The 24,087-nt window shown below is 35.6% G+C and overlaps 1 protein-coding gene across 1 annotated transcript; it reads right to left on the bottom strand.

The window, feature by feature from the left end:
* Positions 1-607: 607 nt before the first annotated feature.
* On the bottom strand, positions 608-23,902 carry ZDBF2 (zinc finger DBF-type containing 2). The gene is made up of 5 exons (XM_081243165.1): positions 23,676-23,902; positions 22,893-22,971; positions 21,243-21,347; positions 15,493-15,620; positions 608-9,252 (listed from the first exon to the last, which is right to left on the bottom strand). The coding sequence occupies exons 3-5, from the start codon at positions 21,300-21,302 to the stop codon at positions 2,124-2,126; spliced, it is 7,317 nt and encodes a 2,438-aa protein (XP_081099291.1). The 5' UTR covers positions 21,303-21,347; positions 22,893-22,971; positions 23,676-23,902; the 3' UTR covers positions 608-2,123.
* Positions 23,903-24,087: the final 185 nt, after the last annotated feature.

The raw sequence follows: 24,087 nt of genomic DNA, 5'->3' as shown, positions 1-24,087 counted from the left end.
GTATACTACCAAATCCTGAAAGTTATTCACTATTTATTTAATTTCAATTATAACTTTTACAATTTCAAGTTTTCAAGCCTGTCTAAAATAATAATGATTATAGGAACTTAGTAAACATTTCCAAAATGTTTTAAAAAAATCATCAGGACTATTTTGTACTTTAATATAATTCAGATATAAACCTTTTCCTCTAAAAAAAAAAATGGTACTTAGAAGTTTCCAATGTGAAAAAGGTAGCAATTTTTTTCAACTTCAAGTTTTTATCACTTGAATTATAAGAACTATTCTCTGTGCACGATGTAATCACAATAGATATGATACATCATAACTACATGGTACATTTTTTCCGTATGATCTCTTGCTTTTAAACTGACACTAAAAGATGGCAGAATGCCTACCAACAATACTCAAGGGAATTATGTGTCTACTTCACAAGGAAAAAAGACACCAATACTCACAAATAGAATATTTTTATGAATTATCTGCTTGTTTACTTCCTAATCAGTAGGACAGTTTTCTTTCTAAATTCAAATTGGAGGATTATTTTAAACTAGTGGTTTACAGATATTTTAAGAAAGGAAATTAAAATATTTGTATATGAGGCAAAGTTGAAGTTGCTTTGCAACTAAAAATATAAACATTTGTCCATTTTTTTCAATATAATTACTGTTTTAAATTTAGAAGTACAGAAATTACAACATAACACCATAACATACCCACAGGTTAAATAATGGCCACTGAAATAAAACTACATTTAGAAACCAACTGTTACACTATACTTAACTCTAAGATAACGAATTTTTATCTCTGAAATAATGGTACACTGATCTAGTTTCAATAAAATATGGTTTATACAATGTAGTAGCTGAAATTCATGTTTCCCTTTAACATCAATGATAGACAAGGATCCAGGATCCTTGGCTTAACAGGATAATTATCTGTACCAGTTCAACCAGTATCCCTGAATAAAGGATGTAAAGATTTTCTGAGTACCTCAGACCTAAACTGCGTATCTTGACATTTTTATGTGAACTATCAAAATCAGTTAGCAAATTGAAGGAAAGCCAAACCAATGCACAAATACAGTTTTTCACTTGCAAAATGGGCCACCACTTATCAGTTTTATTAGATCTTTTGAATTATTAAGATTATAACTTATTAATAACAATTAATGGTCTGCCCAAATTACTGAACCAGTCATTTCAGTTCAAGCTATTAAGAAAGGATATGGAAACACCTAAAATATTTTTAAGAGATAAGGCCATAAGATAACTGGATTTTCACATTAAACCACCGACCCTTCAGGTGGAGGGGGAAAAAGATGGTAGAAAAGCATAATCACACTGGCAAGATCATTTTCCCCTTAAGGTCTAATAATGCTAAAGAAAAACCTACAGAGATTGCATGTACGCATGTGTCCAAATGAGGAAAGTTAGATACCTGCAGATCCAGTTTAAATGAAGAAGGAAGAGTTTGTGTTATGTATGTAAAATCACCAGGCAGTTTTTAAAACTGGATTAAAGTTTATGAAATCTCATTCTCTGGAATGCTTTTAAAAGAAAGATAAATCATATTTTGTGTGTGATTATTTAGGTTAATCCCACTCAAAAGCTGAGATAATCTATTAGAGTTTCTTCTTTTTAATTATCTAGTTAGAATATGATATTGACAATGCCACTCTGAAACACACAGAAAATAACTAAATATTCACTTCTTCCAATTTTTAAAAAGTAAAAGCATTTTATGTTTGCCACATCCATTCTTGCAATAATATAACCTGCTGACATGAGAGACACGATCATAAAAAATAAATAAGAGGGACATGATTTGAGGGAGAAAGTTGTATATACTGTGCTAAATTATGTGATATAAATTAAGATGAAGCTCTTCCACAGCAAATGGACAAAGGAAGTTTTTTAATTTTAAAAAAAAGGACCCTAAACACTAACTTTAAATTAATATAAAAGTTCTGAAAAATAAGTCTATAGCAAAATAGTTGAAGGTGCATTTTTTTCACCAAAGTTAGGAAAGCTATGTACACTAGGTACCAAATATATTTTCAATTGAAGTACTGAATCCTCAACTAGCCCTTAATAGAAACACCTCTAGTTTACCTCATTACCTCACAATTTGTCAGAGAGCCGTGTCCTCATTCTATCAGAACATGGTATACCAGAATACAAACTTCTCAAAGCATATGTTCTAACAGGTCTAGAAGGCTTTCTTTGTTGTCTTCTAGGGCGTTTTTTATTACCATTCTTCTTACTTCCTGCAACGGCAGAAGAGCCCCGCACAGGTTGCTTGGGAGAAGAGCTTGCTATAGCTCTTGACTGCTCTTCAGCTCCAGCTGATGGAACCGAGGCATTTGAAAGAATTTTAGCTGGTCTCTTTGCCTTCTTTAACCTACTGACATCAGATTTTTTCTTCTTAAGATGCATCCTAACAAAAGTGCTCCTGGACCGATATTTGTGACGTAAAAAAACAGAGTATTTTGGAATATACTTTTTAATTATATCACTTAGTTTGGTCTGAATCCAAATCGACCGTTTTTCTGAAGCAATTCTGGTTTTTTGCTGGGGAATAACTGGTCTAGAACCTTCTTTGGGAAAACCTGGCTTATTATTAGTTGTCACCTTCCTTCTCTGAATTTTCCTTTTACTTTCCAAAAACTTATTTCTAATTGATTTCAGAGAAATTTTGGCAACATCATGATTTAAAAGAGTTGACTGGAAATTACTTTCTTTTGAAACTTCACTAGAATTCAAAATCTTGGATTTTTCCAGAAACACAGAGTCATTGGCCTCCTGATGTGCCATTAATTCATGTCCTACTGACACTGTCATAAAAGGTGCCGAAGCAGAGCTTTGTACATAAGTATCATCATCTCCTGCATTAGAATTTAGGTGGCTAAAATGAATTTCCACACAGTTATTCCTGTCAGGCCCTGGTACTTCTATGTTCAAAGAAGGATCAATTACAATCTGCTTATTCAATGGGTCATAACAATTAAAGGAACTCTGGTTAAATTTGTACTGTATGCTAAGATCCCAATTATTTCTACTACCGTGCCTCCTTTTAGAGAAGTTGTTGGATTCACCTTTCTTCAGCTTAATATTTGAAGAAAGAACATAAATTAAGGCATTTGGTTGCAAAGGCTTCAAAACTGTAATACATGATTCAGGAAATTCAACTTTTCCAATTTTTACTTTCTTTCTTGTTTTTCTGTCATTCTGTAAAAGTGAACGCTTCCTTACTGGAGAGTCTTTCTCTTGTCCAGTTATTCTTCTTTTTGTCCCTGGGTGACTTGCGAGATTGGTTTGAGTTCCATGGCTGACTTTTATAGCCTGGCATGGAGAAGCCACTCGGCATGTTTGTTCAAGATGCTTCTTTGCTGAAGGATAATGGCTAGGTTTATCTAAGGCCACTGAAAAGTCACCAATATCTGAAATACCACCTGCATTATCATCACAATCCGAAAGAACTTGAATTGATGTAGTGTCTTGATTGAGGTCAGTCCAGGTAATCTTTTTTCCTTCATTCGATTTTTTTTTTTTTATTTTCCTGGTCTCACAGTCATCATCAAAGTAACAGTGGAAACGACCTTTCTTAAATTCCTTCACGAGAGCATTAATTTTCACGTCACCTTCTCTCATTATCTGAGACCATGTTTTCCCCACAAATGAAGGAGGGACATGAGGCAAGCCTTCAAGAACTGGTTCATCAGGATCATCTTCTGTGACTTCCTTTGCTTTTTCCAGGTTCCGTATAGAATCAACCATGGGAACAGAGCCTGAATGGGAATTATGGTTTGTTTCTTTTAGGTCAAAAGACATCTTCTCAAATAGGTCTATTTTATTAACAGCTTCTTGAGGCTGGTCATTGTCAGACTGAAGAGAGGGATCACATTGAAAATTCATCCCAGAACCACAAGGTTCACAGCTCATACTTTCTAGATTGGTATGTTTTAACTGCAAAAGGTTTTCTTTATCAGACATTTGATGAATCACCAACTCAGGAGACTCATTACAATCCATTGCAGAAACACTAGATTGACAGTTCTTATCTTTTAGGCCAATATTTTCGACATCTTTCCAAAGGTTGACTCCTTTGTTAGCCTTCTGGCGTTGCTGAGTCACTGGCTGAGAAGTCTCCTCCCGTTCAAAATTTCTTTTAGGACGATTAGATTGGCAGCTCTTATCTTCAGGGTCAATATATTTGGCCTTTTTTTTTCCAGGCTCTTGTGACTGGGAAGTCATGGACTGATGAGAGGCATCAATTTGAAAATTCAGTTCAGAAATATAAGGCTCACAGCTTGTCTCTTCCAGAATAATATAGTCTTGCTTCTGGTTTACTACTTTAAAGGTCTTTTTGGAATGGTCTGTCACTGATTGAGGAGAGGCTTCACAAACATATCCTAGTTCAGAATCACAAGAGTCACAGTTCTCCTCTTCTGGAACAACACTTTCTGCATTTATACAGCTGATTTCATTGACAGTCATCTGAGGTGAGTCAATCACTGGCTGAAAAGGGACATCAGAATCTGAAATTATTTCACAATCATTATCACTGGTCATCAGGTCCACAAATAGCATCTTCTGAAGATCTGTTTCTTTGTCTGACACTTGAAGTTCATTTATCACTATTTGAAGAGGAACATCAGAATCACACATTATTTCAGAATCACTAGGTTCACTGACTCTTTCTTCCATGCCAAGATGCTTTTCCATCTGAAGGTTTACTTCTTTGCAAACCATTTGAGGTTGGTCAACTTCTAACCGAAGATGAACACCAGAATCACATTTTATTTCAGAAACACTAAGTTCACAGTTCTTATGAAGGTCATGATCCTTCTCTTGCAAGTTTATTTCTTTGACAGCCACAGGAGAATGCCCAGCTATGAAGTCAACATCAGAATCATAACTTACTTCAAAATCACCTAACTTATATCTCTTATCTTCCAGGTAAACATGGTCTTCCTCCCAAAGACCTATTTCTTCAACAGCTTTTTGAAGCTGCCCAGTCACTAACTGAAGGGGATCATCAGAAACAAAACTTATTTCAGGACCACAAGGATCATTGCTCTTATCTTCCAAACTGGCTTGTTGCTCTTCCAATATGTGTGGCTGCTCAACCACTGATTGGAGATGGGCATTTGAAACATAAATGACTTCAGAATCATTGGGTTCATAGCTCTTAGTACCCAGACAAACATGTCCCTCCCTCAGATTTATTTCTGTAATAGCCTCTTGAATTTCATTAGCCACAGACTGAAGAGGTTCGTCAGAAACAAAATTTATTTTTGAATCACTAGGTTTAACAACATTACCTTGCGAGTCAACATCCTCCTCCTGAAGATTGATCTCCTTAACAACTTTAGTTTGGCCAGCCACTGACTGAAAAAGGACATCAGAATCATAAACAATTTCAAAACACTTAGATTCATCTCTCTTATCTTCCATGTCAACTTCATCCTTCCAAAGGCTTACTTCTTTAACAGTTTCTCTAAGCTGGTTGGCCACTGATTGAAGGCGGTCATCAGAATCAAAACTTATTTCAGAACCACAAGATTGATTGTGCTTATCCTCTAGCTCAGTATGCTCCTGCTCCAAAATAGTTATCTGAGGATGATCAACTATTGACTGAACCAAGAGATCAGAATTCAAACTCATTTCAGAACCACTATATTGGCTGTTCTTATCTTCCAAGTACACATGACCTTCATTCTTGAGGTTTATTTGTTTAACAGCTACTTCAGGTTGATCAGACAGAGACAGAAGAGAAACATCAGAATTATATATTAATTTAGAAGCATTAGGTTCATCAACCTTATTCTTCTGGCCCATATCCTCTTCTTTCCACAGGTTTGTTTTTTCAACCACTTCCTGAAATTGTTCAGTCAATGGCTGAAGAGGGTCATCAGAATGAAAAGCTATTTTACCATCACTAGATTCATTGTTTGTATCTTCCAGATCCACATGTTTTTCCTTCAAAAGGACTAGTCGAGGTTGGTCAATGACTGAATGAAGAGGGGTATCAGTACCCAAATTCTTTTCAAAACCTCTAGGTCCAGTACTTTCATCTTCTGGGTCAACATGGTCCTCCTTTAAAATGGTTATTTGAGGTTTTTCATTCATTGACTGAAGAGGGACATCAGAGTCCAAAATTATTTCAGAACCACTATATTTATCACTCCTGTTCTCTAGAAAAACATGTTCTTCTTTCTGAACATCTATTTCTTTACCAGCTATTTGAGGTTCAGCCATTGAATAATCAGAATCTAAATTTATTTCAGAACCACTAAATTTAGCACTTTTACCTTTTAACTTAGCATGCTTTTCTTTTTGAAGCCATCGTTCTTTAACAACTACTTCAGGTTTGTGAATCACTGACTGAAGAGGGATATCGGAATCCAAACTTGTTTCAAAAACACTTAACTCATTACCCTTATCAGCTAAATTTACATGTTCTTCTTTTTGGTTTACTTCTTTAATAGCTATGTCAGGATGATCAGTCACTAAATGAAAAGAAATATCAGACTTCATACTGCTTTCAGAAATAACAGGTACATGACCCTTACTTTCTAAGTGTATAATCTCCTCTTTCAGAAGGTTTCTTTCTTTAATGGGATCTTCAGAACATCCAGTCATTGAACGAAAAACATCAAAACTTAATTCAGAACCACAAGGTTCATTTTCCTTATTTTCTAAGGGTGCCCACTCTTCTTTTTGAGGATTTAGCTTTTTAACAGCTTCTTCTGGATGGTTAATCACTGAGTGAAAAGGGATATAAGAATCCAAACTTATTTCAGAACTGGTGGGTTCATCATCCTTCCCTCCTAAGTGTATATGCTCTTCTTTCTGAATGAATGTTTCTTTAGCAGCTACTTCAGGTTGATAAATCCCTGAATGAAGAGGTATATCAGAATCAAAAGTTATTTCAGAAACACAAGATTCATTACTCTTATTTCCCAGATCAATAGACTCCTCCTCATAAATGGCTACTTGAGATTGGTCAGCTACTGAGTGAAGAGGAATATCAGAATCAAAAGTTATTTTGGAGCTAATTGACTCAAAGCTCTCATCTTCCAGGTTAATGTACTTCTTTCTTATTTCTTCAACATCCAGCTCAGTATACTCAGTAACTGACATAAGAGGAGGATCAGAATCAAAACTCAACTCAGAACTGGAGCACCCATAGCTCTTAACTTCCATATCAACATTTAACGCTTTCAGATTTATTTCACCACAAGCCCCCTGAGGTTGATCATTAGCTGATTGATACAGAGAAGCGTGAGAATCAAAACTTAGATCAGAAATGCTAGATTTAACACTCTTATTCTCCAGGTCAAGAGCTACTCCCTGAGCGTTTACTTCTTTAACTGCCACTTGGGATTGGTCAGGCACTAACTTAGCATCTGTTTTCATCAAATGAAAATTCATCTCAGGACCATGAGACCCACAGTTCATATCCACAACGTCATTCTTCTCTTTCAGAAGATAGATCTCTTCAACAGCCCTCTGAGGTTCATCAGTCATGGTCTGAAGAGAGACATCAAAATCAAGATGTGCTTTAGCACTACTAGGCTTATGATTCTTATCTTTCAGATAGACAAGCCTATCCTCCAGGTTTCTTTCTTTGACAGCCAGTTGAGGATGGTCAACTACTGACTGAAGAGAAACATCACAATCGAAACTTGTTTCAGAACAAGTCGATCCATAGTTCTTATCAACCAAGCTAATGTGAACCTTCTTCCGAAGTTTTGTTTCTGTGACAGCCACTGGGAATTGGTCAACCACCGACTGAGGTGAGAAAACAGAACCAGCACTTATTTCAGAGCTACTAGATCCATAGTTCATATCAACCAAGCCAACGTGTGCCCCCTTGGGAAGGTTTACTTCTTTTTCAGGCTGTTGGGGGTAGTTATCAGTTGACTGAAGTGAGGCATCACAATCAAAATTCATCTCAGAATCACTAGAGTCATAGCTTTCATCAACCAGCCTAATATGCATTGCCTTCTGAACACTTACATCTTTAACAATTACTTGAGTTTGGTTGGAAGTCAACTGAAGGGAGCCATCACACTCAGAGCTTATTTCAGAAACACAAGATTTATTGTTCTTATACTCCAAGTCAGCATGTACTTCCTTTAAGAGGTTTATTTCTTTGGCAGTCACTTTAGATTGGTCCGTCAGTGAATAAAAAGAGGAACTGCCATCAAAACTCATTTCAGAACCTCTTGATTCACAGTTCTTATCTTCTTGGTCAATTTGCTCCTCCTTCCAAAGGTCTGGCACAGCCTCTTCATGGTGATCAGATGCTGACTGAAGACAGCCACCAGCAAACTTCATTTCAGAACTCACTGAGATCTTCTGTTCCAAAAAGGCTGACTTGTTAAAGACCAAATGCTTTCCTTCTTGGGTATGATCCATATTAGGAAAGAATTTCTCATGGTGCTTTGGAATGCCATCTTCAAAGTTTCCTTTATTAGAAGGCATGTCAGTTTTATTCAGGTTGACTGCTGGATTTACTGTAAATCTGGAAAGAGATTCCAATTTTAAGAAGCCTTCAGCACCCACAAATTCATGGACTTTAGAGCCAGTTGACAAAGTTTTACCCTGAGATTTTACATCTTCCTGTATAACCAATTTATCTGAATTTATACATAAAGATTTCCTGTTTGATTCTTTAGGTTTCTGATAAGTTACTGAAGAAGTTTCTGGATGGGATGATAGCATAGGGTTTGTAGAGCTCCTGTCTAGCTGTTTAAAGTATTTGTCAACTTTGTTTGGGTCACATTTGTTAACTGAATCCAAATGGGATCCTAGTGGTAACCCAGTAGTAGCATTAGTTGTAACTGGTCTTTCATGAGAACTTTCAGGTAAACAACTAACAGGAGCATTAGAAATCACTGATGAATATATTACGTTTTGTCTATTATTTGTAGCATGACCAATACCAACTGGATTAAATTCTTTCATACGGCTCCCAATTTTATGAATGAACTCCAAGGGCTGCTGCTGTCCTTTCTCCAGTTTTTGAATAACTGATGGTCGAATTGAAACACTCTGTATATATTCCTGAGATTCACTAGGTCTAGAATACAGCTCTTCAACAGGTTCAAAAGCCTTGGAAGACATCTCTTCTCTGACTCCAGTAGCATCCTCAGTCATTATTTCAGGAACAAAATTGTCATTCGGAACCACTCCAGAAGGTGACACAGTAGTCATATGAAGTCTCTCATTTTGCATTGATCTAAAAAGCAAGGGGAAAAAATCCATAAAAATACTCTAACATCTTTTTAAGATTTTTATTAAATGCATAATAAATGTTATTTTCTTCCTACCCTGGGCAAGATTCCTAGAAGACAGAGTCTCAAAATAAAATTAATGTTGTAACATTTGGCTAAGAAAAGAAAGGAAGGCAGAATCATAAAATCAAACAAGTTGGAAATCCCAAAAAATTTTCATCTGTATTTGTGTGTGTTTAAAATTAACAACTAGGGCTTCCCTGGTGGCGCAGTGGTTGAGAGTCCGCCTGCCGATGCAGGGGACACTGGTTCGTGTCCGGGTCTGGGAAGATCCCACATGCCGCGGAGCGGCTGGGTCCGTGAGCCATGGCCGCTGAGCCTGTGCTCTGCAACGGGAGAGGCCACAGCAGTGAGAGGCCCACATACCGCAAAAAAAAATAAATATATAAATAAATAAAATTAATAACTAAATCACAATCCGTATTTCTACTCATTTTAAACTAATTTTACAACAAAAAAAAGCCCTCCAAAAATGTAACCGTTAAAGGTTAAAAACCACTCTTTTATATAACTCTTATGCTAAAAAGGAAAAAATTTTAAACTATCTACAAACAAAATAAATAACTATATATTAAATCTATGAGATGTGATCAAAATCAAAACTTCACACTTTTAAATTTCCCATTAAAATAAGAATTAGTAAACAGAAATTAACTAAATGAGCACCTAATTCAAAAAGACAGAAAAATAACCAAATCCCCCTACCTCAGGAAACTTGAAGATATAAATTAAGAAAAAGAAAGACCAATAAATAGGAAACAAAAATAAAGCAAGAGCTGATTTTCAAGAAGTCTAAAATAATAGAAAAACCAACAATGTCTAGACAAGGGGGGGAAGAGAGATGAAATTTTTTAAAGATGAACTGTATAATGTAGAAAGCTTATAAACATAATTAAGTAATGTGGTATTGGCATGGGATTAAAAACATTCAAGGAAAGAAAATGGTATTCAAAATCCAATATATAGATATAGAAGTAGATGTAGATACACAGACACAGGAATTTAATGTTACAGGTGATGTTTTATATCAGTGGAGATAATTAATATATATTTATTTTAAAAATAAGTACTGCTACATACCACTTATAAAAATAAATTCCAAGAAGATTAAAAATATTTAAAAGAAGAGAAAAATGGAATTAAGAAAAAGACATGAAAGAAGCCATAAAGAAAAATTCTCCTTAGATTGTGTCAAAATGTTTCTTTCTATATGGTAAAAAATAACATATAGTTGATAAACACATGATAACACAGTTGATAAACACATGACAGATTCTGATATTTAAAATACAAATAACATTTAAAATACAAAGAACTATTATTCATATATATTGCATACAAACCCAAAATATACAAACAATTCAATGGAAAAATAAGCAAAGTATATGAAAAAACAATCCATAGGATAAATATATTTCTAATAACTATATAGCAAGAGAAATTCTACTTTACTCATAAAGAAATAAAGGTTAATTAAGAGACACTTTTTGGTCTATTATTTTAGGGAGAAAGAAATAGGTTGATTATCACAATGTTGGCAAGAGTGACAAGAAATAAGCACTGTCATATACTACTGGTGTATATACATATATATACAATTTAAGCAATAAATTATATATAAATTGGTATAGCCTTCCAGGAAATGTCTATCAAGAATTAAAATTTTCTTCTCTAAATGTCTGGTAGAATTCACCTGTGAAGCTGTCTGGTCCTGGACTTCTGCCTGTTGAGAGTTTTTAAATTACTGACTCAATTTCATTACCGGTAATTGGTCTGTTCATATTTTCTATTTCTTCCTGGTTTAGTCTTGGGAGATTGTATTGATACATTTCTACAATTTGACCATTTCTTCTAGGTTGTCAATTTTATTGGCATATAGCTGTTCACAGTAGTCTCTTATGATCCTTTGTATTTCTGTGGTGTTTGTTGTAACTTCTCCTTTTTCATTTCTGATTTTATTGATTTGGGCCCTGTCCCTTTTTTTCTTGATGAGGCTGGCTAAAGGCTTATCAATTTCGTTTCTCTTTTCAAAGAACCAGCTTTTAGTTTCATTGATCTTTTCTTATGTTTCTAAGTCTCTATTTCATTTTTTTTATTATATCATTTTCTTAATTTTTTTTTTTTTTGGCTGCGTTGGGTCTTCGTTGCTACGCACAGGCTTTCTCTAGTTGCGGCAAGTAGGGGTTACTCTTCGTTGCAGTGCACAGGCTTCTCATTGCGGTGGCTTCTCTTGTTGCAGAGCACAGGCTCTAGGTGCGTGGGCTTCAGTAGTTGCCGCACGTGGGCTCAGTAGTTGTGGCACGCGGGCCCTAGAGCATGTGGACTTCAGTAATTGCAGTGCGTGGGCTCAGTAGATGAGGCACGCAGGCTCTATGGTGCGGGGCTTCAAAAGTTGTGGTGCGTGGACTCAGTAGTTGTGGCTCGTGGGCTCTAGAGCTCAGGCTCAGTAGTTGTGGCACACAGGCTTAGTTGCTCTATGGCACATGGGATCTTCCTGGACCAGGGATCAAACCCATGTCCCCTGCACTGGCAGGCGGATTCTTAACCACTGCGCCACCAGGGAAGTTCCTATTTCATTTATTTTTGCTCTGATCGGTATCATTTCTTTCCTTCTACTAACTTTGGGTTTTGTTTGTTCTTCTTTCTCTAGTTCCTTTAGGTGTAAGGTTAGGATGGAAAACTTCTAAATCAATCTATGAGGCCACCATCACCCTGATACCAAAACCAGACAAAGATACTACAAAAAAAGAAAATTACAGACCAATATCACTGATGAATATAGATGCAAAAATCCTCAACAAAATACCAGCAAACAGAATCCAACAACACATTAAAACAATCATACACCATGAATGAGTGGGATTTATCCCAGGGATGCAAGGATTCTTCAATATACTCAAATCAATCAATGTGATACACCATATTAACAAATTGAAGAATAAAAACCATATGATCATCTCAATAGATGCAGAAAAAACTTTTGACAAAATTCAACATCCATTTATGATAAAACCTCTCCAGAAAGTGGGCATAAAGGGAACATACCTCAACTTAATAAAGGCTATATGTGACAAACCAAAGCTAGCAACATGCTTAACAGGGAAAAGTTGAAAGCATTTCCTCCAAGATCAGGAACAAGACAAGGAAGCCCACTCTCACCATTTTTATTCAACATAGTTTTAGAAGTCTTGGCCACAGCAACAAGAGAAGAAAAAGAAATAAAAGAAATCCAAAATGGAAAGGAAGAAGTAAAACTGTCACTATTTGCAGATGACATACTATACATAGAAAATACTAAAGATGCCACCAAAAAAAACTACGAGAGCTCATCAAAGAATTTGATAAAGTTGCAGGATAGAAACTTAATATACAGAAATCTGTTGCATTTCTATACACTAACAATGGACTACCAGAAAGAGAAATTAAGGAAACAACCCCATTTACTATCACATCAAAAAGAATGAAATACCGAGGAATACACCTACCTAAGGAGGCAAAAGAACTGTGCTCAGAAAACTATAAAACACTGATGAAAGAAACTGAAGATGGCACAAACAGATGGAAAGATACACTGTGTTCCTGGAAGAATCAATATTGTTAAAATGACCATACTACCCAAGACAATCTACAGATTAACTGCAATCCCTATCTAAATACCAATGGCATTCTTCACAGAACCAGAACAAATAATTTTAAAAGTTGTATGGAAACACAAAAGACCCTGAATAGCCAAAACAATCTTGAGAAAGAAGAACAGAGCTAGAGGAATCACACCTCCTGACTTCAGACTATACTGCCAAGCTACAGTAATCAAAGCAGGATGGTACTGGCACAAAACCAGACACATAGATCAATGGAACAGGACAGAGGGCTCAGAAATAAACCCACGTAGACTTCCCTGGTGGTCCAGTGGTTAAGAACCGGCCTTCCAATGAAAGGGACGTGGGTTTGATCCCTGGTTGGGGAACTAAGATCCCACATGCCACGGGGCAACTAAGCCTGCACACCACAACTACTGAGCCCGTGCGCTCTGGAGCCCATGTGCCACAACAAGAGAGAAGCCCACGCACTGCAACAAAAGATCCTGCGTGCTGCAACTACAACCCATCACAGCCAAATAAATAAATAAATAAAAAGAAATAAACCCATGCATTAATGGTCAATTAATCTATGACAGAGGAAAGAATATACAATGGAGAAAAGACAGTCTCTTCAGTAAGTGATGCTGGGAAAACTGAAAAGCTACATGTAAAAGAATGAACTTAGAATATTCTCTAACACCATGTACAAAGATAAACTCAAAATGGATTAAAAACCTAAATGTAAGACCAGATAATATAAAACTCCTAGAGGAAAACATAGGCAGAACACTCTTTGACATAAACCGCAGCAATATTTTTTTGGATCCATCTCCTAGAGCAATAGAAGCAAAAGCAAAAATTAACAAATGGGACCTAATTAAACTTAAAAGCTTTTGCACAGTAAAGGAGACCATCAACAAAATGAAAAGACATCAGGCATACCCAAATTTAGGAACATCCTACAAAATAACTGGCTAGTACTCTCTTAAAAAGTGTCAAGGTCTTGAAATCAAAGACAGACTGAGGAACTACTCGAGATTAAGGGAAGGTAAGGAAATGTGACAACTCAATGCACTGTGTGGTCCTGGACGGAATCTTGGTCCAAAAAAAGGACATTAGTAACGCTACTGACAAAATCTAAATCAGGTTGTAAATAGTATGGTATCAATGTAATTTCATGGATTTGATCACTGTACTGTGGTTATTTTAGATTTAACATTTGGGGAAGCTAGGTAAAAGTTACACAGGAATTCCTTGTACCAGTTTTGCAGCTAAATTTTTGTAAGCCTGAAATTATTCCAAAATAAAAAGTTCAAAAATAAAAAAATATTTTTTAATGTCCATAAATTTTAGCCCCAAAGTTCAAATTCTAGGAATCTACTCCACAGAAAAAGTTGCATGTACAAATATGTTTGTTGAAACATTGTTTATATACACTATAAACTGGTAATTTATACTGACCCCAATATAGGCTAATTCCATCTTTCCACCAGCTAAGAAACCACATAATTTTTTTAACATCTTTATTGGAGTATAATTGCTTTACAATGTTGTGTTAGTTTCTGCTGTATAATGAAGTGAATCAGCTATATGTATACATATGTCCCCATATCCCCTTCCTCTTGCATCTCCCTCCCACCTTCCCTATCCCACCTCTCTAGGTGGTCACAAAACACCGAGCTGATCTCCCTGTGCTATGCAGCTGCTTCCCACTAGTTACCTATTTTACATTTGGTAGTGTGTATATGTCAGTGCTACTCTCTCACTTCATCCCAGCTTACCCTCCCCCCTCCCCATGTCCTCAAGTTCATTCTCTACAAAAACCACATATTTTTTTTCCTGACTTTTCCCCATTAAAACTTTTTCACCATTTACTAAGTTCTAGGTTAGTGACTTGCAAAGCGTTCAAGAAGTTTATCCTTTTTTCTGCTGCTAGTGCTGAACTCAACTAATTCTGCACAGATGTGCTAATGATCTATTTTGCCTTATCTTGTATAGCTGTAGCTGCAAACTCACCACAGTACATAATCTGATTTTCTACCAAAGTTCGTCTTTAACATAGGATATTAACTTTTTAAAATGTTATCAAAATATTTATTTTTATTAAAAGCAAAATAAATTAATACAAGAGTAAGCTATCAAGATACTGACAAATTATAAAAAGAGCCAATTCTATTTGACAAAATAGCAAATAGTTCCATTCATGTGGAATTAACTTAGTTTTTACCTTAACCACCCTTACTTGGCTACTGTCACCAACTTTCTGGTTACTAATCTTGTAAAAGTTATATTTGCTCCCACCTTTTTACCCTGTTTAATCCTGTGACATCCTTACAAAACACCTTAATGATATATAATTATTTATTGGCCTAAGACTTTTCTTTAGAAAAAGCATAGTGTAGTCCGTAACTTTTAGAGTGAAATTTCTTACCTAAGCTAGGAAAAATTTTTAAATAATTGCAAAGGTAAGTTACTAGATAAAATTTCACATTATATTCCTTGATTCAAAGGTTCACTTTAGGAAGTATTAGAACAATTAACACAAACATTTACTGTAACATATAACTAACTTTGTGCTAATATTATTCCACTCAGTTACTTTACCTGCTTTCTTGATAGTGATATGGGTGGTGCCTCAGTACATCCTGCAAGAAACGATCCATCAAACTAGTGGTACCCATCCATTGTCTACTCTGTGTGGTCAAGTATCTGTGCTGATCACTGGATATATGCTATAAAGTAAGAAGAAAATGAATATTTTTAAATGGGTAATACTCATTAGTAGTGAGAGTGTCACAATATAAATTCATTATACACCTAGCAGAAGTATAAATTAATATACCCTTTCTATAAAGCAATTCTAAAATATGCATCTGAAAACCATAAGGGGAGCTCAAATCAATGCAGAATATTAGAGGATGTGGAGCTCACTTCTCCTCACGAGCATATCAAAAATACATCTACATGTGGAACAGTTCTCACTGAAAACTAACTGGAAATGGGTAAAAGGACTCCTGTACAACCAAGGCTGGAAGAAAGATACACACATAGGATGGGTAGGAAGGGAAGAAAAGCAAGCGATTAGGTTGGACCTGTGTCCATGGGAGGGGACTCAGAGGAAGAGGAAGATCAGTCACACTATCAGGAGGGTAAACAACCCATACACTTAAAACCATTCTGGGGCTTCCCTGGTGGTGCAGTGGTTGAGAGTCTGCCTGCCGATGCAGGGGACACGAGTTTGTGTCCCGGTCTGGGAAGATCCCACATGCTGCGGAGCAGCTTGGCCTGTGAGCTATGGCCGCTGAGCCTGCACGTCCGGAGCCTGTGCTCCGCAACGGGAGAGGCCACAACAGTGAGAGGCCCGCGTACCGCAAAAAAAAAAAAAATTCTGTTTTTCACTTTCTGTACAGTATTCAATAAATAACAAGAGCTACTCAATTATTATAAAATAGGCTTTGCATAAATGATTTTGCCCAACTGTAGGCTGATGAAGTGTTCTGAGTACTTTTAGGGTAGGCTAGGTAAGCTATGATATTCAATAGGTTAGGTGTGTTAAATGCATTTTCAACCTAAGATATTTTCAAATTATAATCAGGATGTAATCCCATCATAAGTTGAGGAAGATCTGTATCATTTTCCTCTCTGTGGCTTGCCTTTTCACTTTCTTTTGTGTATGTGTGTGCATTTAATTTTTAAATTTTTCTTAAATTTCTCTCAATGTTTATAGTTTTCTGTATAAAAATTTTATACGTATTTTTTATACATATTCCTTAAAAGTTGATGATTTTTGATGCTGTTGTAAATATCTTCTTCAAATCTCATCTTATATGTGGTGTTTATATATAGAAAGACAATTTTTTTATTCTTTTTTTCTAACTATTTTTTATTGAAGTATAGTTAACTTACAATGTTATGTCAGTTTTATGTGTACAGCAAAGTGACTGCTATACATATATATATTTACTCTAAAAAGACAATTTATTTATATGTTGGCCCAAAGGTTTTTAAAAATCACTTATCAATTCTAATAGTTCATCTAAATATCTTTAGGATTTTCTTTGTGCACAATCACACTGTATACAAATAGTAACAGTTTTATTTCTTCTTCTCTAATCTTTATCATTTTCTTTTCTTTTTCTTTCTTTATTTCCCTGACTAGGACCTCTGATAAAATATTGAATATAGTTTAATTCAAGCATCAAGTCTATTTTCACTTAATTTATTACTGATATAGTTGTAGTTAATTCTTGTTTTTATTTTTAAATCTGTTCTATTATTCTATTCTTGCCTACACAGTGTCCCTATTTCTCTGCTTTCTTATTTTCTTGTGGACTACTTTTTATTATTCCAATTTTATATAGACTACAAAGATCTATATTTTATATAGACTTTTTCCTAGTCTATTAGTGGTAACAGATTATAATATGCAACCCTGACCGATCAAAAGTACTTGTTACTTTTACTCTCGCTCTCTCTCTTTTCTCTTTTTATTTGGCCATGCCTCAGGGCACGTGGGATCTTGTGGGAACTTTGTTCTACTAACCAGGGATCAAACCTGCACCCCCTGCCTTGGAAGCACTGGAAGTGCCGAGTCTTAACCACTGGACCACCAGGGAAGTCCCCACTCTCTTCTTGAACAATGCAAGGTCCTTAGGTATTAGCTCAACTTACTCCCCTTCCAATTTATATGCTACTGTTGTTAATCTCACAAGATATTATTCCTTTACATTGCCCATCTATTTACCTTTCCATTGCTCTTTGTTCCTTCCTGTATCTCTGAGCTTCCAACTGGAATCATTTTCCCTCTACCTGAAAAACTCTTTTTAGTACTTCCTTTAGTAAGTGTCTGCTGGTGATAAATTCCCTTAATTTTTGTTTCCTGAAAATATTTTATTTCACCTTATTTACTGAGTATAGAATTCTAAGTTGGCAGTTGTTTTCTTTCCTTTGGCTTCCATTATTTCTGTTGAATATTCTGATCAATATTCAGCTAGATCTGGGCCCCATATGTCTTCACTGCCTTAGTAGTTCACCAAAGCTTTGAATCATATATACACATATATAGGTGTGTGTGTATTTTTTTTCAAGCTTTTATAGTTAGTACAAATTACCTCAGCTATCATCAACAGAATCTTTTTAAGGGTCAGCTTAGTACAGGAGTATCCAAATGTCTAAAAATTATTATTTTAAACCTTAAGCAAAAAAATTATACTGAATGCTTATTGACTAGAACTTGTAGTTAAAGCATAAACATGTTTTATCACTAGCAAAAGTTCAACAAATAATTTTCCATTCAAGTGATGATATAATTTCTCAATCATGAGAGAAATATTGAAGAGAACTTGAGATTTATTATCTGCCTCCTCATGTTTATAACCAGCATTAAAAATTATTTCTTACACATGGGACCTAATGAAACTTAAAAGCTTTTGCACAGCAAAGGAAACCATAAACAAGACCAAAAGAGAACCCTCAGAATGGGAGAAAATATTTGCAAATGAAGCAACTGACAAAGGATTAATCTCCAAAATTTATAAGCAGCTCATGCAGCTCAATAACAAAAAAACAAACAACCCAATCCAAAAATGGGCAGAAGACCTAAATAGACATTTCTCCACAGAAGATATACAGACTGCCAACAAACACATGAAAGGATGCTCAACATCTTTACTCATTAGAGAAATGCAAATCAAAACTACAATGAGATATCATCTCACACCAGTCAGAATGGCCATCATCAAAAAATCTAGAAACAATAAATGCTGGAGAGGGTGTGGAAAAAAGGGAACACTCTTGCACTGCTGGTGGGAATGTGAATTGGTACAGCCGCTATGGAGAACGGTATGGAGGTTCCTTAAAAAACTACAAATAGAACTACCATATGACCCAGCAATCCCACTACTGGGCATATACCCTGAGAAAACCATAATTCAAAAAGAGACATGTACCAAAATGTTCATAGCAGCCCTATTTACAATAGCCTGGAGATGGAAACAACCTAAGTGTCCATCATCGGATGAATGGATAAAGAAGATGTGGCACATATATACAATGGAATATTACTCAGCCATAAAAAGAAATGAAATTGAGCTATTTGTAATGAGGTGGATAGACCTAGAGTCTGTCATACAGAGTGAAGTAAGTCAGAAAGAGAAAGACAAATACTGTATGCTAACACATATATATGGAATTTAAGAAAAAAAATGTCATGAAGAACATAGGGGTAAGACAGGAATAAAGACACAGACCTACTAGAGAATGGACTTGAGGATATGGGGAGGGGGAAGGGTAAGCTGTGACAAAGTGAAAGAGCGGCATGGACATATATACACTACCAAACGTAAGGTAGATAGCTAGTGGGAAGCAGCCGCATAGCACAGGGAGATCAGCTCGGTGCTTTGTGACCGCCTGGAGGGGTGGGATAGGGAGGGTGGGAGGGAGACGCAAAAGGGAGGGGATATGGAAACATATGTATATGTATAACTGATTAAATTTGTTATTAAAAAAATTATTTCTTTTTTAAAAAGGCAGAGATGTAGAAATCACAATAATAAAAACTCTTCCTAGTATGAATTTAAGTGTTTACTATTAGATCATTAAACAAAACAAATGCTACTAAACAGCAGAATTTTTATATATTATAAACTTGTCTTAGATATCATCAAAGATCAAACAGTTTAGCACTAGCAGAAGCTTCATTATATGATTGCTTCACCTATGAGACAATTCCATAGCTGAAGAAAAACTTGAGAATCTTCTAACTTAACAATCCTGGTCAGAAAGCTGCAGCTACTATTAGCATGAATACTTATTTCAAAATCTCCATACTTGATGTTTCACAAACTCTTCCAACAAAAAGAAGAGAAAGGAATACTACTCAACTCATTCTATGAAGCCAGTACTACCCTGATACCAAAACCAAACACATCACAAGGAAAAAAAGCGACAGGTGAGGACTTCCCTGGTGGCACAGTGGTTAAGAATCCGCCTGCCAATGCAAGTGGCACGGGTTCAATCCCTGGTCCAGGAAGATCCCACATGCTGCAGAGGAACTAAGACCTCACGCCACAGCTACTGAGCCCGCATGCCACAACTACTGAGCCCGCATGTCACAACTACTGAAGCCCAAGCACCTAGAGCCCGTGCTCTGCAACAAGAGAAGCCACCACAATGAGAAGCCCGTGCACCACAATGAAGAGTAGCCCCTGCTCGCCGCAACTAGAGAAAGCCGGCACGCAGCAATAAAGACCCAACACAGCCAAAGAAAAAAAAAAAAGCTACAGACAATATACCTTACGGATATATATGCAAAAATCTGCAACAAAATACTAGCAAGCCAAATCTAGCAACATATAAAAAGAATTATACACCATGACCAAGTGGAATTTATCCCAGGAATGAAAAATTGGTTTAACATCCAAAACTCAATCAGTATAAATGCTTCAGACTGCACTGCGTCCACCCCTCCCACCTCCGTCAAATTCTTGTGTTGAAGTTCTAACCACTAATGTGGCCGTATTTTTAAAAGACAGGGCTTTTAGGATGTAATTAAATCATACCACACACAAAAATTAACTCAAAGTGAATCAAAGACCTAAAAGTGAGAGCTAAACTATAAAACTCTTAGAGGAAAACATAGGCATCAATCTTCATGAACTTGGATTAGGCAATTTTTATGACACCAAAAACACAAGTAACAAAAGAAAATAAGACAAATTCAACTATAGCAAAATTTTAAACTTCTGTGCATCAAAGCATAAAATTCAAAGTCCTTACCTTGTCTTACAATGACTTACAAAATCTAATGCTCTGAATTCTTCACCTGTCACTTAACATCCACCCCCCACCTGACCTCCACTGCAGCCATATTGGCCTCCTGGCTTTTAGTTAGCATGCTAACCACTCTTTTGCCTCAGGGTCTCTATCCTTGCTCTCCTGTCCCTCTACCCAGAAATTCTTCCCCCAAATATAAGCAAGCCTGGCCCCCGCATTTCATTCAAACCTCAACTTAAATGTCACTTCCTTAACCCTACCTGGCCACTCTACCTAAAATTGCACACTCTTCCCTATTTTATTTTCCTCATAACATTTATCACAATCTGACATACTATGTACTAAATTTATATGACTACCTACTTTCTGTCTTACTGCACTAAAGTATAAGCTTCATGAATAAAGGAAACTGATTTTGTTCATTGGCCGTATCCCTAGAAACGTAAACAGTATCTGCCCATTAGTAGATTCTCAATATGGTCTGTTCAATGAAGGAATAAATGAATTTAATTAAACGTAAAAGAAGGGAAAGTTACGACTAGGTCTTTTGTGGTACAACCATAGTAATAGGATCTTCTCACCTGTTCCAGGTTATTATAGTGCACACAGCAATAGCTGCAATATCCTTGTCTGTTCTGCATATTGAATAACCAAAGTCAGATGGCTATTGTCCTTGAATACTCAAACTGGAAAAAAACAAAAATGGCAAAAGCACAGTAATTCCTTACTACCATGAGGAAAATAGCTATGATAATATCAGAGACCAGAAATTCATTCTTGGGTCCTACCCACTCATATTTCTAATAATTGTGAAAACAGACAAGGCTACCATGAGCTACTGAACCAATCAATGAGCCTGGAATAAAATGAGACCTCTGAATCTTCTTTTCTTTTTTAATTGAGGAATAGTTGAGGCACAATGTAAGTTTCAGGTGTACAACACAGTACAATTCACAATTTTTAAAGGGTATATTCCATTTATAGTTATTATAAAATATTGGCCATACTCCCTGTGTTGTACCATATATCCATGTAGCTTATCTATTTTATACATAGTAGTTTGTACCTCTTAATTCCCTATCCTTATCTTGCCCCTCTCCCCCCTGGTAACCACAAGTTTGTTCTCTTTATCTATGAGTCTGTTTCCTTTCTGTTATATTCACTAGTTTATTTCTTAGATTCCACACATACGTGGATATATATGATATCATACAGTATTTGTCTTTCTCTGAGACCTATGCATCTTCTAAAAGAGCAGTGTGTTGCCAGTATTTGAAGCCTAGATGACTACATTTTTTATTGATTTTCTAAGTTGTTAAGAGTTATCAGAAAGTGATTCAGTATTGAATACAGTATGCAATTTATAAAGACAAATTACTATTTCTAAGTTGTTACTAGAGTATATTTACTATACTTTAACAAAGCTTATTAATTTTCCCATTATGTTTCTACACAAAATCCCCTATTATGTGAACTCTCAGTGTCATATATAACATCTTATTCTCTAGCATGAGAGTAAAGATACTACATTTATTTTCTGCTTAATCCACAGAGGCAGATTTTAAAGTAATTTATCCAACAAAGTTGCTAAAAAACAAAATAGCAACTAATACAGCCTCTGAAACAAAAGACATTTCTCTTCTGACAATTACATAAACCAAACGAATATGAAGAGTTTTTTTCCAACTAGTGCAATAAGATTTCTCTACAAATAAAGACTAGTTTCCCAGTTTCTACCCTCCTCCCCAAAACTATAATCCTTCATCATTACATACTGCATTACATACTGGTTTCCAAATCAGGCTGAATATAAAAACCATACCCCAAAATTCTGATTTAGTAAATCTGAGAATAGAGCCTAGAATTCAGAATTTTTTTAATTTCCCAAGTAATTATGATACACACACAATTTATTCACATACACAAAATGTGACAAATTTAAGTAATAAATTAAATACAATGAGTTTTTTTGCTGTTTTGTGAAAGTGAAAATAGGATTTTAAGAGATAATTTCATCAAGGTTTTAATTCTAATTAATTTAACACTCTTATCTGTCGAAAAAAAAGAAGAGAACGATCCTATAACGTTATGAGTGTTTCTGATAAGAAGATTATCCTGCAACAGAAAAAGTTTATTCATTAAAATCAATGTTCAAAAATTGAAACCGCAGCCTTAAAATCAATAATAGAAAAGCTTCATTAAATCAAAATGCTATCATAACATTCACTTACCCATTACTTTTTATTATGAGAAATTTTGATAGTTTCTGACTTCTCACTTATAGGGAAAATAAATCAATTAAACCAGCTTCTGAAATAAAGAATATATAAGAAATTATTTACTTAAAATTTGGTCTTTTTTCCATTAATTTACGTCACTTATTAACCTGAAGCAACAAAATGAAAGAAAGTTTAAGTTGTATTCATAGATGTGGCAATTTTCAGGCTGAGAGAACTCTAGGGTTTAAACCTGAACTCTGAAAATCATTAAATAAACTTTTTAGTGCTTTATTTAAAATATAATTAAAACATTCATTGAATAAAAGGCAAAATGAAATCATGAGTCTAACATCACACACACGCACACACAAAATTTAAATACTTTAAATATTTTTTGATCTTTAACCCTTATGAACTTTAACTCCCATGGCATTACTACCTGCCATTTCATCATCTCTAGTGCCATGCCACAATGAAACAGAGCTACAATAAACCAAAAGCACCTGCTGGCATTTAGAAAAATTCACATGCTAAAACCCCAAAAACTTATGGAATCAAAATCCCCTGGTGGGAAGCCAGGCACATGCATATTACACATATTTAAAATGTTCCAAGGTGATTCTGATATAGGTTGAACCAATAATACGTCATTTTTCATGTACTAACAAAATTCTTAAAGGGATCATTTCTGTGGGGCCCAGGATTACATTACTTTACATGACCAAATGGGTCTTTTTATACAAACTCTGAATTCTATTGGTACCTGGTATTTTTATGAAGTAACAAATCATTTACCTTGAGCAGAAAAGGTCAGATATTTCATCAGCTATATTTAGTCCTGGCAAACATCTATAAATTAAAATAACACTGTTTAACAAAAAATGATAAGCCCTATGAGTGTCTACCATTAACCAAACTAAATACCCTCGTCACAATTTAAGTTTGAAGACTGACACGATTATGTTTCCAGTAATAGGAGAAAAACTACTAACTTTTGAACACAAAGCACTTTACATATTATGACGCACTGAATCCCACATGACCTCTTAAGATGTTCTGGAACAGAGTAACTCTGATGGTGCATATAACCCACTGTCAAATACTTCAGATCTCTGGGTTCTGGGAACAGTAGCTGTAAGAACGCAAGGCACAGCTGTGCCTCTGGTAGGGTTAAGAACAAAGAGGCCATCAAACCCAAAATGAGCTT

The sequence above is a fragment of the Mesoplodon bidens genome (genome assembly GCF_964165515.1).
Source record: "Mesoplodon bidens genome assembly, chromosome: 8".
Classification (NCBI taxonomy): Eukaryota; Metazoa; Chordata; class Mammalia; order Artiodactyla; family Ziphiidae; genus Mesoplodon; species Mesoplodon bidens.
This window is presented reverse-complemented; position numbering and strand designations above follow the sequence as displayed.

Coding starts and splice junctions, on each gene's coding strand:
- ZDBF2 (XM_081243165.1), bottom strand. CDS start 21,302: ATGCAGAACAGACAAGGATATTGCAGCTATTGCTGTGTGCACTATAAT. Junction 15,621..21,242: donor ACTATAATAACCTGGAACAG/GTGAGAAGATCC, acceptor CTTACTTTATAG/CATATATCCAGTGATCAGCA. Junction 9,253..15,492: donor TATCACTATCAAGAAAGCAG/GTAAAGTAACTG, acceptor CTTGCTTTTTAG/ATCAATGCAAAATGAGAGAC.